This window comes from Vitis riparia, chromosome 2 (genome assembly GCF_004353265.1).
Source record: "Vitis riparia cultivar Riparia Gloire de Montpellier isolate 1030 chromosome 2, EGFV_Vit.rip_1.0, whole genome shotgun sequence".
NCBI lineage: Eukaryota > Viridiplantae > Streptophyta > Magnoliopsida > Vitales > Vitaceae > Vitis > Vitis riparia.
The window spans coordinates 15,418,442-15,432,135 of record NC_048432.1 but is presented as its reverse complement, the minus strand read 5'-3'; the positions used below and the strand labels follow the sequence as shown (position 1 = coordinate 15,432,135).

Genomic DNA, 13,694 nt, shown 5'->3' with positions numbered 1-13,694 from the left:
CACTGTTAGGAATGGCTTGAGGTGGGCATTTTTGGGCCAGATGGAGATTACCCTTACAGAAAAAGGGATAGGAAGCTGGTAGATAACAAACTCAATTATGCAATAAGCATACATCAGGCCACCTAATGAGGAAGGGTTTGGAATGGGGAGACAGAATATATATCCATAGGTATATATATGAGGCCACTTAAGTTTAGATGAATGAGTGATTCAAAATGAGATGAAACAATACTCCTACCCGCTCCTCCATATAGAGACAATGGGCAATTTGAAAATTTGAAAATTATTCTTCAGATGGGCAATTTGAAAATTTGCTTTATGTTATTTAGTGCCACCTTCACAACTGTAAGGTAACAAAAACAATTAACTCATCCCTCTTTCTTCTGTTTCATTCTTAGTCTCATTTTTCTGACATCTTTTAGTCTTGAAAGAGGCGTCCAAGTTTGGCAGTCAAACACAACATTAGCTTAGCTGGAGTTGAGGATTTTTTATGACATATCCCAACACCTCCAATGCAGCTAGTTGATATGTCTGAAAGAACACGAAAAGTAGTTTGTAGACTGTATAAACGGCATTTCACTCTGATCGGGTTTCACCACTTTCCATCCATGATCCATGGCTATTGATATCTCCCATTATCATGGTAACCTGTAACGATGATATATTCGCCCTTTTAATCAACTTTTCTTTCTTACTCCCTGATATTATGCTGAAACAATGAGCCTTAAAACAATAGCAATGATCAGAAATTACACAAATACATTAGCAACTCCATTTTTTGTGAGGATTCAAGAATTCGTATGGTAATTTTCAACATGATCCCAAATTAAACGTGAGATCTTTATTGGAAGCAAGGAGCCAACCTGTTCGTCAACATGGAAGTAGAGATAATCCTCCAAGGCTCCAAGAAAAAATAAGCTGTTTATTCAAGGTTTATTGGGGAGAGCAAAGGTTTATTAGAGAAGAATGCCTCCAAGTTGCCCACGATCAGCTCTTGCAATGATGCTAAGGACTCTAGGGTCGCAATAGCTTTATGTGGAGATAGCACAACATTCTCCAATTCAAATAGCTCTTTTGGCACATCAGGCTCATTCTCAAACACATCGAGACCAGCACCTCTAATTTGACCTCGCACAAGACACTGCACCAATTCCTTTTCATTGATGAGAGCCCCACGACCAACATTGATGATGACTCCTTCCTTTCCCAATGCTGTCATGACATCCTTGTCAATCAAGTGGTGAGTTTCCTTAGTCAAGGCACAACAAATAATGAGAATGTCACTATTAGCAGCAAGGTTACAAATATTTGCATAGTATGGGAATGAAACTGATGACTTTTTACTCCTGGAGTTGTAGGCGATTCTGCAGCCAAATGCCACGAGCCTTTTGGCAATTTCGGAGCCAATATTCCCCAGTCCAACAATTCCAACTCGCTTTCCCCCTAACTGAAGGAAGAACCATGTCATTGATATATGAGTACAATTCATCAATTTATCAATCTTGACATCATGCAGTGTAAAAGCCCAAACAGGGCCAAAGATCAGAAGGTTTAGAAAATTACAAAAACTTGTAGTATCCATCATTATTTGATTACCCTATTGAATGGTTCCACCCTACATCTATATTCACCATACTTTAGCAATTGAAACTACAAAATTCATATTTCTAATTCTCTTTGCTGTTTGAGCTAATAAAAATTCAAAATTTTAACACTCCACCCTGCTACTCAGCCTAGAGCCCTGAGCATTACCACTGCGAAAGAGCTAGAATGCTAACCTTTTTTCAACTGCTTTTCCTTGTGACACTCTACTGCAAGCAAGTGAATATGTACGCTATAAAGGTGTATAAGGTGAACTGTTGTGTGTTTTTGATGGGGCATTGGTCCTCATAAATGTGCAAAAAGTTCAGTGTTCGCCATTTGTAAAATTGGATTTGGGATTACCAGATATTCTAAATGACATCAAAATTAATAAAAACTACAAAAGGAGGTAATAGTGGGCTGATAAATTTGACACCATTCTCTGTGCATTTTAAGTCTTCAAACTAGATCACCAAAGCTCAATTGTAAGTCTCAATTCCTTCCAACACAATCTGGGGGCTACACCATGTGACACAAAGGGTCAGTCTAAAGCTGCCAATAGGCCTTGCTCTAAGCAACACACACTATGTGGAAGGCATCATAACCTACAAAGGAACACCACCATAATAATTAGATGCAACCTTCTATAATCAAGGTCCGCATGATCCTGAACTGAATGACAAATCAGAGAGGATCCTAGTTCATTCTGGCTTAGGAGCTCCTCACACTGGGGCCAAACTATGGGCTTTCTTGACTTATGTGTTTTTCACCATTATACTCATCTTTAAAACCTACCGATTGGGCTTTTACCCATGCCATCCATTTGGCTACAGGAAAAATAGACGAGAAAATTAACTCATAATTTAAGTCACATATTGTTAAGCCGAACGGTTGTCCTGATTATATTTGAGTAAACTTCTTTTCGTCTTGTGTGTTTTATTGGTCCCAAATCGATGAAAACTATGATTCAATAACATGGTGTCTTGTCTTTTTCTTCATTTTCTCACCAGCCAAACAAACCTAATATATGCAAATAAATCGGCACAAAATTCACCTTGGAACCTAGTGGGTAATCTCCCTTCATCGGCCACAAACCGGCTCGAACGTACCGATCGGCGGCCGATATCCGTCGGAGAACATCGATCAGAAGCCCGATGGCGAAATCAGCGCCGTCCTCGCAGAAGGAGGAGCCAGCATTGGTGACGGTGATGCCGCGGCGGCGGCACTCCTCTAGGTCAATATGGTCTACGCCAGCGCTTGAGCCGACGATGCACCGGAGAGAGGGGAGGTGGCGGAGGGTGTCGGAACTGACCGGAGCGGGGCCGAAACAGAGCAGGACGCTAGCGTGGGGGGAGAAAGTTGAATCGGAGGAGTCGATGAGTTGGAATCGACTCTGAAGTCGGCCCTTGAACGGGATCTCGAATGGTGGCAAGACATGGACGAGAACCAGAGGCAGTTCATCCATAGCGGCCACTTCTGTACCTGCAAGTTCGTGTTTACTCTGTTAACCCTCGATTCCTGTTTCACAAGTTCGAATGTCTTCGTCAATCGTCACCTAAGATTGATTGGATCCATCCAAAGATGACTTAATGATGATGTCGGAATTATTTAATGCGATCCACTAATCAGACAAATAACCACTGTTAATCAACTTAATAAATAAATTAAATTAGATTAGACTATATACAAATAGACAATGGTTTTATCACACAAATAACTATTTTTAACCAACTTTATAAATAAGTTAAATTAGATCATATATGAATGTGCATGAATTGATGTAATTATTTAATTTTTTTTTAATAATATGATATTTCTAATTTAAAAAAAAATCTTTAAATTTCATAATTTTTATATAAAATATATTAAATTAATAATTTTATAGAGATTAAGCATATAATAGATTGGATATAACCATATCATTTTAATACAATTAAGCAAATAAGTTAAATATGTGGGATAAATTAAGCAATCAAATTGAAATATAATCCTTCATTACATCTGTTAATAAAATTCATATTATTTTCAAACTTAAATCAAATAAGAAGGTTGTATTTACATAAATGGTATTTATGATATTTCACATTAAATATGAGATAAAGTTACTGATATTATATAGGTTTAAAATAAATAATATTTATACGATTAGGTCTCGACTGTGGGGGTTTGTTTGATGTAGTATTTGTCTATTTGACCTTATAATCTTATAAGATATAATAAAAATATTATATTTGTATAAAGGATGTTTGTAATATTTTTCATTAGATATAAGAGAAAATTCATATAGATACGTTGTAAAAACCTTTTTCAATATCAAAATTGTCAATCCTATTTTAATGATGTAACATTAATCACAAGCGTAATTCAAATTTTCTAAAAAAGGAAAAAATAAATAATCAATTTCCTTTTTTTTTTATGGAAAATTACATAGACACGTCTATCGGTTTGTTAAGAATCTTAAGATACACCAACCTCCCATCAATTCCAAAAGAGTACACTAATTAGTCAAGTAACAGAGCACCCTAATAGGTTGATTTAATTACTTGATATCATAGTCTTTTATTTAATGCCAGGAATGCCCTCATGTAAAAATTCTTTGGTTCCTTTGATGTTGCAAAGCAAAAACCCTAAAGCTTTGATAATTGTTATTAAAATAGTTTTGTAGTATTAAAATTAGAAAAAATGGTAATTTTAGAGAAAATCTTTTGGTTAAGTTCAGTCATTTTCAATTGTCTTATGAAGAATTTAAAATATATATATATTATATAAATATGAAAAATGATTAAAAATTAAACATTACATATGAAATATATTTTTAAAATATATTTAAAAACATAAAAATCAACTATAAACATTTTAGCACTTAATCGATATTTGCTGAATAAGCATCGTAAGCATGGTGGAAAGAAAAATATTACTTTTTTGATATATTTATCCCAATGAATATAAAGTAGTAAATAGATAAAAGAGAAACAAGAAAGAAAATATATGAAATATTAAAAATAATTCTAAAGTACTTTTAGGGTAAAGACTTTTCTATTCTAAAGTACTTTTAAAATAACTTTTTAATGTTAAATCTTCTTCATAATTAAATATTTTTAGAGACTTAGGAGTATTTAATAAAACTTAATATTTATTGTTTAATGACTTCAAGTTAACTTCAAATTAAATCATACTTAAATTTTTAACTTAAAATTTATTAATTATTCTTACTTTGAATGGGTGTTTGGTAAATCAACATAATAATTTAAAGTGACTTAATAACTTAATTTAAATCATTAAATAAATTAAGTATGTTTAGTAAAATAACTTAATGTTATAACTTAAAGTAAAAATTTATTTTAAATAATACATTAAAACAATTAATTTATTCTTAAATCCACATTTTTATTTTACCATTTTATTCTCATTTACTCTAATTGCTTCCACAATCTCTTTAATACTTTATAACCTTCATTATTACTCAACTTCATATGTACTAATTATAATTTATAAGGATAAATATGTCAAATTTGATAATTTAAAATAAATTTTAAGTTAATTTTATTAAATAACTTTAATACTTAAAGTAGAAATTAAGTAATAAGTTTTAACTTAACAACTTAAGTATAATTAAATTTAAAGTTAACTTAAGTTATTAAGTAATAAGTATTAAATTTTACCAAACATCCCCTAAGTATTAAGATTGTTTGATAAAATTAATTTAAAACATATTTTGAATTATCAAATTGACATTCCTATCTTTATAAATTATAATTAGGGAAATGAGGTTGAATAATGTGGAGGTTGTGTAACAAAGGAGATTATTGAGGTAATTAGGGCAAATAAGGATAAAAACATAAAATGAAGATACAGACTTAAAAATAAATTAATTATTTTTACTTAATATTTAAAGTTGTTTTTAATTTTAAGTCATACTATTAAATTATTTTATCAAATATACTTAATTTACATAACAACTTAAATTAAATTATTAAGTCACCTAAGTTATTAAGTTGGTTTACCAAATACTTACTTTATCATTAATTATAATTAATGTATTACTAAATTTAATAGTGTTTTGAAACAAAACTTTTTTATATATATAATAAAATTCAAGTACTTTTAAAATATAGTTTTAAAGTATTAAATATATTTATAATAAAATTTTACTTTCAAAGAATTTATCTCTTATATCTAAATTGTAAAAAAAAAGTAAATTACAAAAATCTTAAGATTGGGTCATCTTAGGTTAATTACCTAGAAATACCTATTTTAAAATACATGATAAATTATAAAAGTATATGAATATGTTTGAAGGTGATTCTAGTTAAAAGTTTTGATCTTTCACACTTTGGTTCGTAGTACTTCTATTAAATTCGCTTATAAATAGAATTATTTAGTATTTGAATATAAATTAAAAAAATTGCTTTGATAACATTTTTGAGAATGTATTATATAATTAAAAGATAATTTTTGGAAAAATCACATTCCAAGTGATTGTGTAACAATTACTTCAAATGATTTTCAACATTTTTAAAAGTGATTTTAAAAAATTTGTAAAAGATTTAGAGTCTATTTGGTCATATGATTTAAAAACAATTTTCTATTTTTAAAAACAAAAAACTATTTTTTATTTTTTTTAACATTGTTTGATTGTTATTTTTTAAAACAATTTTTTTAAAAATAAAGTGAAATAGAGAATAATTTTTAAAGAACAAGTAAAAGTTGTTTTTGCTAGTTTTTAAAAATAATAGGAAAATATAAATCCGTTTGACTATGTTTTTTAAACTTGTTTTTAAAAATTGTTTTTTAAAAACAAGTTTAAGATGATTAAATAGACCCTTAGAACCTATTTGTTGTGTGATTTAAAAATGGTTTTTTATTTTTAAAAATTAAAAGTTCCTTTTAAAAATTTATAATCTTATTTGACCATTATTATCCGAAAACAATTTTTAAAAACAAAGTAAAATAGAAAACAATTTTTAAATAATAAATATGAGTTGTTTTCACCGATTTATAAAAATAAAATAAAAACATGAAACCGTGGACCATATTTTCTAGACTTGTTTTTAAAAACTAATTTTAAGTTAAATGAAAAAAGAAAGTTTTTAAAAACAAGTTTAAGAAAACATTTAGAAAGAGGGTCCTTCATTTTTATAATAAAAACCTTTCAAACATTTGAAAGTGTTGACTTTTTACCTCATTTCAAATTGTATTCGTCTGTCAAGGCAACCCAATCCTAATCGGTTATATAATCCCAGAAAGGGTATGTTTTCCTTTTTTTGACCTGTATGAAGGAAGAGATTAAAACTAAGGCAGTCTTGGATCCAAGCTAACTCAATCGACCATAACATAGGAGAAAAATGGAATAATGTACATGCATGAAATGAGGATTCCTCCTCCATTGTTCCAGCAATTCAAACATATTTTTCCTATGTACAAGAAGAATCAATGGCTGTTATCTCTGACAAATTATCAACATTTTCAGGCATCAATCGGCCGGTTAAAAGTCTAGTCAAGAACACAGACATCGGATTTTCCTTACGCAGCAAACCAAGCCCCACCACCCAATCCACATCACCATTTCAAAATCTTGCTTGAAGTCTTGACTTTTAAGTCGGCTAATTTCTGCTGTAGCTCAGACACATCGATGCTCCTGCCATCATTCACCTGAGGGTAGACTAGAAAATGAGATGGAACTATCGTTGGAATGAAACAACAAAGATAATGAACACCAGGAATTAGTAAACTGTACCTCAGACTCAATACTGTGAAGCAACATTCCATTCACTTTAGTGGAGCTGCAGCTAACAATGCTCAGACCTTCACTAGTTAGAACACTGAGCACCCTCGAAAGCGGCAGCCCTTGAGTGAAGCCAGTACTAACCAGAACCTCCACTCCGGCCCAGCATGGCTCTACTGTCACAGACGAGCATTCCAGGCAGCTTGTCGGGCAATCTGGGGCGACATTGTTTGAAGTATTGGACAATTTTTTTAGGCAGTCTCTCTTGTCACTCAGCTCTTGGATCTTATCCTGTAAATGCCTTATGTAATTCACTGTCTCGTATATATGACCGGATACTGATCGCGTTACCTGAAACCATCAACACAAATAGGTCGAAACAAAGACATGAAGAAAGAAACTGCAAGGAGATAAGAAAAGAGAAAAGGTCTAACAGAGAACTTCAGATATTCATTGGGGACCAGTGATCGGAGTGATGCATAAAGCACAGCCATCTCTTGCCTTCTTTGTCGTTCCACATCTCTATGCATCATCTTCCTCTTCTTCTTATCACTACTGTGGGATCCTCCCTAAAAAATGTCACGTGGCTCTCTCTCCCTTGCACATGCAGACGGTCCCCCTTAAGATGCGTGACATTACTCATTCCACCCGGAGAGGAATTCTATCCGGCCGACGTTCTATCATATTCAGATGTCTCACAGCTGCCATTCTGTCCGACCGACGTTCCACCTCATCCGGATATCTCACATTCGGATCCGGCTGACGTTCCACCTTCTCCTGATATTTCACAGCCGGCGCCTGGCGTCGGATGGGAGAGGAGGACGATTCAACTTCCTTGGTTAGACATGTCCGGATACTCTGATAGCGCTTACCCAGAGAGCATCCACAGTCGACAATTCAGATTCCCCAGACAGCTTGGCTCGTCAGACTCTCGCGATTTGCCAGATCCATTTCCGCCCACAATCAAAAAGCAAACTCCGACAATACTAACGACCAAGTCTCCAGAACTGTCACTCATCTTTAATGCAAGACACGCTCGACAAGATATTCCTAAATCTTATTAGAGTGTCTGACACATCCCCAATATTTAAAGTCATAATTGAAGTGACAACTGCCACCTAACACCAGAAATATCATAATTGAAGTGACAGCCGCCACATGACACCAGAAATGTCATGATTGCTTTGCTACCCTATGAGCCGCAATCATGACGATGGGACCCGCTAGCACAACGGTGCCATACTTTTTACTCATATATAAACTCTAAGGAGACTCTCAGGAAGTAAGCATTCTGCAAAGCAATAAGCATCCTTGAAAAAAATCACGGAGCAACACTCGCAAAGGAAAACTCTATTTTCCAACAACTTCCAAAAGACTAACTTAATCATCGAAGGGTATGTCCGGACAACCCATCCGGACATCTTTTTGCAGGAGGAAGGAGGAATTACTACTATGCGTTAATCGAGATTCCGTTGTTGGTGACTACTATTGTAGCAGGGGAATTTTGCCATCAACAACTACGGTAATCATCCTTGTCACCGACGAAGGCCGACGACTTGCGCTGCCGCCTGTAATTACGCTTCCTGGGGATCGATGAGCGGTATCTATACAAGTAGTGAATGAGAGTTTATTATCCTGATGTTGGATTGCGTTTTGTTGGGAGGGAAGAGAAGTGAACTGAAACAGTTCATCAGTTGGGTCAAGTGGAAACATTGAAGAAATATGGTCCATGCAATGTGCTGATCAAGCCCCTCTCTTCCCCTGTTTTAAAAGTGGGAACAGTGAAGAAGAAGATATGTTTGTTCCAGGCTTTCAGCAAGTTCCAGGATTTTCTGAGTTTTGATCCATATACAGAATGAGATAAGAAGTGACCTCACTAGCAGTTCCAAAGCTTGCCAACTTCCAGGCCCCGTTCATTTGGAGGCTTTGAGAAAATCTCAAAATCCCCACATTCACATTCTGGAAACTACCATGTGTACCCTGAAATAAACATGGACTCCAGACTAGATTCTGTCCATTTCTCAAGCTTGAACAACATAAAAAAAAAAAATTGTTACTGTTGATTCTGACTGCCAACCTATCACCATGATGGCTAGAGTTATTAAACAATAGCATAATGCAGAAGCTAAATGTATGATACATATATAAATATGGTATGGTGGAAGAAGAAACCCAGCAGTATCAAGAAAATCTTGATAGAAAATGGACATAGTATTTTTTTATAAGCAGCATTACTCAAATTGGAAAATGAAGATGGTATAGTGGAAGAAGAAACCCAGAAGTATCAAGAAAATCTTGATAGAAAATGGGCATAGCATTTTTTATAAGCAGCATCACTCAAATCGGGAAATGAATTATAAATTAAGGCTTATGGGAATATTTAAAGTGATAAGAAGACAAAATAACTGGCCATATTTATTGTTTCTTCCCAACATGAAGTTGTGTGGACACTATGCAATTAATTGTTTATTAATATTGTTCATTATTGTGAGGGAACAGGATTAGGTTCGAGATATTGATCACAAAATAATCATTTGAGAAATGGGTTTGGATTAGGTAATTTGATGGTTTATACAACATAGAATAACTTTTACACAAAGTATAAATTTATCTTGTGTGCTTAGGATAGTTTGCTAATTGGTTTTGAAAATAATTTCCAAAAATAATTTTTGAGATCGGTTTTTAAAAATCGCTCTCTTATTTATTTTTATTTTTTTGTAAAACAAAAGTATATTTAAAAACCTTAAAATATTTTTAACATATTTTTAATATTTTAAATATATTTTTAAAATAATTTTTATATATAGTGTTTCATTTTTAATCATTTTACATTTTTGTATAATTATTTATTAAAATAACCTTCAAAAAACAAGTGAAAATAATACAAAACAACTAAAAAAAAAATTTAAAAATATTTTGTTTGTTATTCTTAAAAACAGAAAATAGAAAATTACCAAATATGTTTTTTTATATATATTTTTTGAAAAATAAAAAACTATTTTAAAAAACAATTCCCAAACAACTCTTAATAACTCTTCTTAAAATTTTAAAAATATGTGAAAGTGAACCTTTTTTACTTCTTTGACGATTAAAAATTTTAGAAGCATTTTCAAATATACAAAGTATGTAGCTACTTTTTATAGGAATTCTTATATTTTATAGAAGACTTTATATTTTTAAAAACAAAAAAATATAGAAAATATATCCAAAGATGCACTAAATTATCTCGGTTGAAATTATTATCTCAATTTTAACTTCACTCTATAACAAGTAAAATGTTATTTTTAATAAGGCTTTATATTTAACTATTACTCCATTAAATAAATAATAAAATATTATTAATTGATTATCTAAAAGTTTATATTTTTAGAATTAATTATAAAAATATAAGGCTTTTATATTTATGTATTATATTTTAAGTGTTTTAATGGTTTATAAATTTAACTTTTGAATAAATTTTAATAATTTAGCTAGGTCAAAAGACAATTTATGGATTATTTTCATTTTCTTATTTATATCTCTGATTTCTTATTCTTTAGGGCTGAATCCATTTCCATTGCTTCGTGTTACCTTAATAAGGTGAGATTAATAGTCATTTTACAATAATTTTAGAAAGCGCTTTTAGCAAGTGTTCTTTAAAAAAATTAGGTATTTAGTAAATTAAAAAAAACACATTTAAAATTTTGAAAAATCATTTATAGTATTAAAAAATCATTTATAATGTTTTCTGAAAAAACATTTGATAGATGATTTATCCAAAAAATACTTTTAGATAAAATATTTCAAGTAGAAATACTATCAAATTCACTCTAAAATTGTACAATCCTTTTATTAGAAAATTGAAAAATCAGTATTTCTTCATATTTTATTTCCATTTTTTTTTATTATCATTCAATAAGATAAGTTTAGAATGCATTTGAAAATATTTATATTAAAAATATTTTTTTAAGTGTTTTTAGGATAATTACTTATAAAATGTTTCTCTATAAAATATTATAAATGTTTTTTAAACTTTACAAATAATTTTTCAAAGTTTTAAAAATTTTTTCTAAATTTTATCAAATACCTAATATTTTTTCAAAAACACTTTTTAAATTAAAAACACTTTCTATAATCATTTCTAAATAGACTCTTAGTCATTTATTTTTAAGAACTTAAATTTTCAATTTCGGCACCTATTTGATAATAGTTTGAGGAGCAAAAAAAATTTCCCTATTTATTTTATTTTCTAATCTTCTTATATAGCTTATACAAGAAACATTATTTTCATAATTTGTATATTATTTTTTTAAAAAATCATAAACTTTAAAATAAAAATTAGCCCAAAAAAAACAAAAAATTTGACTCTCAACTATATAAATATGGCTTTGGGTAGAATTAAATATGCCCATGCAAGTTATGATTATGGCAAGAGACAATGGACTGTGGAGTACTTCCACTTCCACTTAATAACGGAGACAAATCATCTGTACATTAGACAAGTTAACTTCTGATATATTTATGATGGGTTGTGTCACTTCTCACATGACCATGAACAAACTGAAAGCATTGTATGAATACGGGACTGTTTGGGGATTCCTTTTTACAACAGTTTTATGTTATTCAAATAAAAAAATAAAAAATATGTTTGAATATTAAAAACTATTTCCGGCTTTTCTTCTTAAAAATAAAAAATAAAATATTTTAATTGTTTTTTTATTATTTTCACTTGTTTTCTTGCTATTGTTATAAGAAATAATTATATAAGGATGTAAAACGATTGAAAATAAAATATTACATATAAAAATTATTTTTAAAATATATTTAAAAATATTGAAAACATGTTAAAAATTTTTACGTTTTTAAACAAATTTTTATTTTATAAAAATCTAAGAGTAATTTTTAAAAATTATTTTTTAAAACAGTTACCAAACATACCTTATATATTTGGTTTATGTTTTTTCAAAACATTTTTATTTTTATACGTGAAAATAATAAAGTTGATCCACTTATCGAGGTTTAGGTAGGGGGGAAAATAAAATTTCAGGTAATTAACAATACCCTTGATTATTTAAAAATAAGTAAATTCTAGACATTGACTATATATATATATATATATATATATATATATATATATATATAATATTTTTTAGATGATAGAAAAAAATTATTTTTATTGATGTAAATGATATATACGAAGAATCAATTCAAAACATGTTTGAAGAAATTAGTAAAACAACAATGAAAGAATTTAAAAAAGGCAAATTGGAAAACAAATAATAGAAAGTAAATTAATTAAACCTTCAAAATTATATGGAGAAATGAAGTTAAGAAAATAAATTCAAGAAAATTAAAAAAAAAATCGCAAAGATTAAACCTTAAAATTTATTAGAGAAATAAAATTAGGATAATAAATTTATAATAAATAAATATAATTAAAATTAGTTAAAAATTAATATATTTTTAAATTATTTAAATTTTATTTTAAAGTAGTATATAAAAATAATTTACTTATTTTTAATTTTCCTTCATATATTTTTTATGCATTTTTTCACTTTTTTTTTTTTAGAAACCAAACATAACATTTGAGTTGTAAAATTTTTCATGTTTATTCATATTCCATTTCATTTTTTTTGCTTTTTGATCATTTAAAAACATGTAACCAAAGAGTCGAGTATGATATAATAGAGGGGTAGATATAGAGAAAAAAAAAGATTAATTTGTAACTAGAATTAATATTTTATTTTTATATTCTTATTTTTAATATTTTTTGAACTTTTTAAAAAAACTTAATAAGAAAGTGGGAGAAAAGAGAAAGAGATTAATTTGTAATGTGAATTAATATTTCATTTTTATATATTTAACATTTCAAGTATTTTTGGGTTTTGATTATATTTATTTTTATTTTATTAATGAGAGCAATTAACAAATAGTTTGCCCATATTTAACAAAAATATATGAGAATATAAGTTACATCGAAATCATGGAAAATATAGAAAAATTATATTAGTAAAATTAAGGGTTAATTTTATTCATCTTATTTACGGTTTTAACTAAATATAATTATCTTTTATTAATTTGAAATTTCTTTAAATATTTTTCTTATTTTAAATTAGAATGAAGATGAATGAAAATAACAAATGAGAAAAAGATGAAATGTATTTGATAACATTTTTAATTAATAGAAATTAAGTATATTTAGTCAGGGAAAAATATTTGATGAAATTTTAAATTAATAAAAACTAAAAAGCATGAGGAATGTTGGTGAATGAAGAAATTAACCTTGGAAATTATAATAGAAATTCATATAAGCGTTTAATCGAAAAACCTTAAAAATGAAAAAAAGAAGGAAAAAAAAAAAAAAAGGGGGCCAGAAACAGTTGTGAAATGTGCAGAATCTAATATAGAA

At 29.3% G+C, this 13,694-nt stretch overlaps 2 protein-coding genes across 2 annotated transcripts; both read right to left on the bottom strand.

Annotated features, from left to right (window-relative positions):
• Positions 1-739: 739 nt before the first annotated feature.
• LOC117904937 (glyoxylate/hydroxypyruvate reductase HPR3-like) lies at positions 740-3,147 on the bottom strand. Its single transcript, XM_034817764.1, has 2 exons — positions 2,636-3,147; positions 740-1,447 (listed from the first exon to the last, which is right to left on the bottom strand). The coding sequence occupies exons 1-2, from the start codon at positions 3,044-3,046 to the stop codon at positions 923-925; spliced, it is 936 nt and encodes a 311-aa protein (XP_034673655.1). The 5' UTR covers positions 3,047-3,147; the 3' UTR covers positions 740-922.
• Positions 3,148-7,140: 3,993 nt separating this feature from the next.
• Positions 7,141-7,800, bottom strand: LOC117930663 (transcription factor bHLH120). Its single transcript, XM_034851300.1, has 3 exons — positions 7,741-7,800; positions 7,319-7,657; positions 7,141-7,233 (listed from the first exon to the last, which is right to left on the bottom strand). Exons 1-3 carry the CDS (start codon positions 7,798-7,800, stop codon positions 7,141-7,143), a joined length of 492 nt encoding a protein of 163 aa, XP_034707191.1.
• Positions 7,801-13,694: the final 5,894 nt, after the last annotated feature.

Excerpts from the sequence above, each read along its gene's own strand:
- LOC117904937 (XM_034817764.1), bottom strand. The coding sequence starts at position 3,046 with ATGGATGAACTGCCTCTGGTTCTCGTCCATGTCTTGCCACCATTCGAG. Across the intron at positions 1,448-2,635 it reads ATTACCCACTAGGTTCCAAG|TTAGGGGGAAAGCGAGTTGG; the intron begins GTGAATTTTGTG and ends TTCTTCCTTCAG.
- LOC117930663 (XM_034851300.1), bottom strand. The coding sequence starts at position 7,800 with ATGGCTGTGCTTTATGCATCACTCCGATCACTGGTCCCCAATGAATAT. Across the intron at positions 7,658-7,740 it reads ATGAATATCTGAAGTTCTCT|GTAACGCGATCAGTATCCGG; the intron begins GTTAGACCTTTT and ends TGATGGTTTCAG. Across the intron at positions 7,234-7,318 it reads TTCACAGTATTGAGTCTGAG|GTGAATGATGGCAGGAGCAT; the intron begins GTACAGTTTACT and ends GTCTACCCTCAG.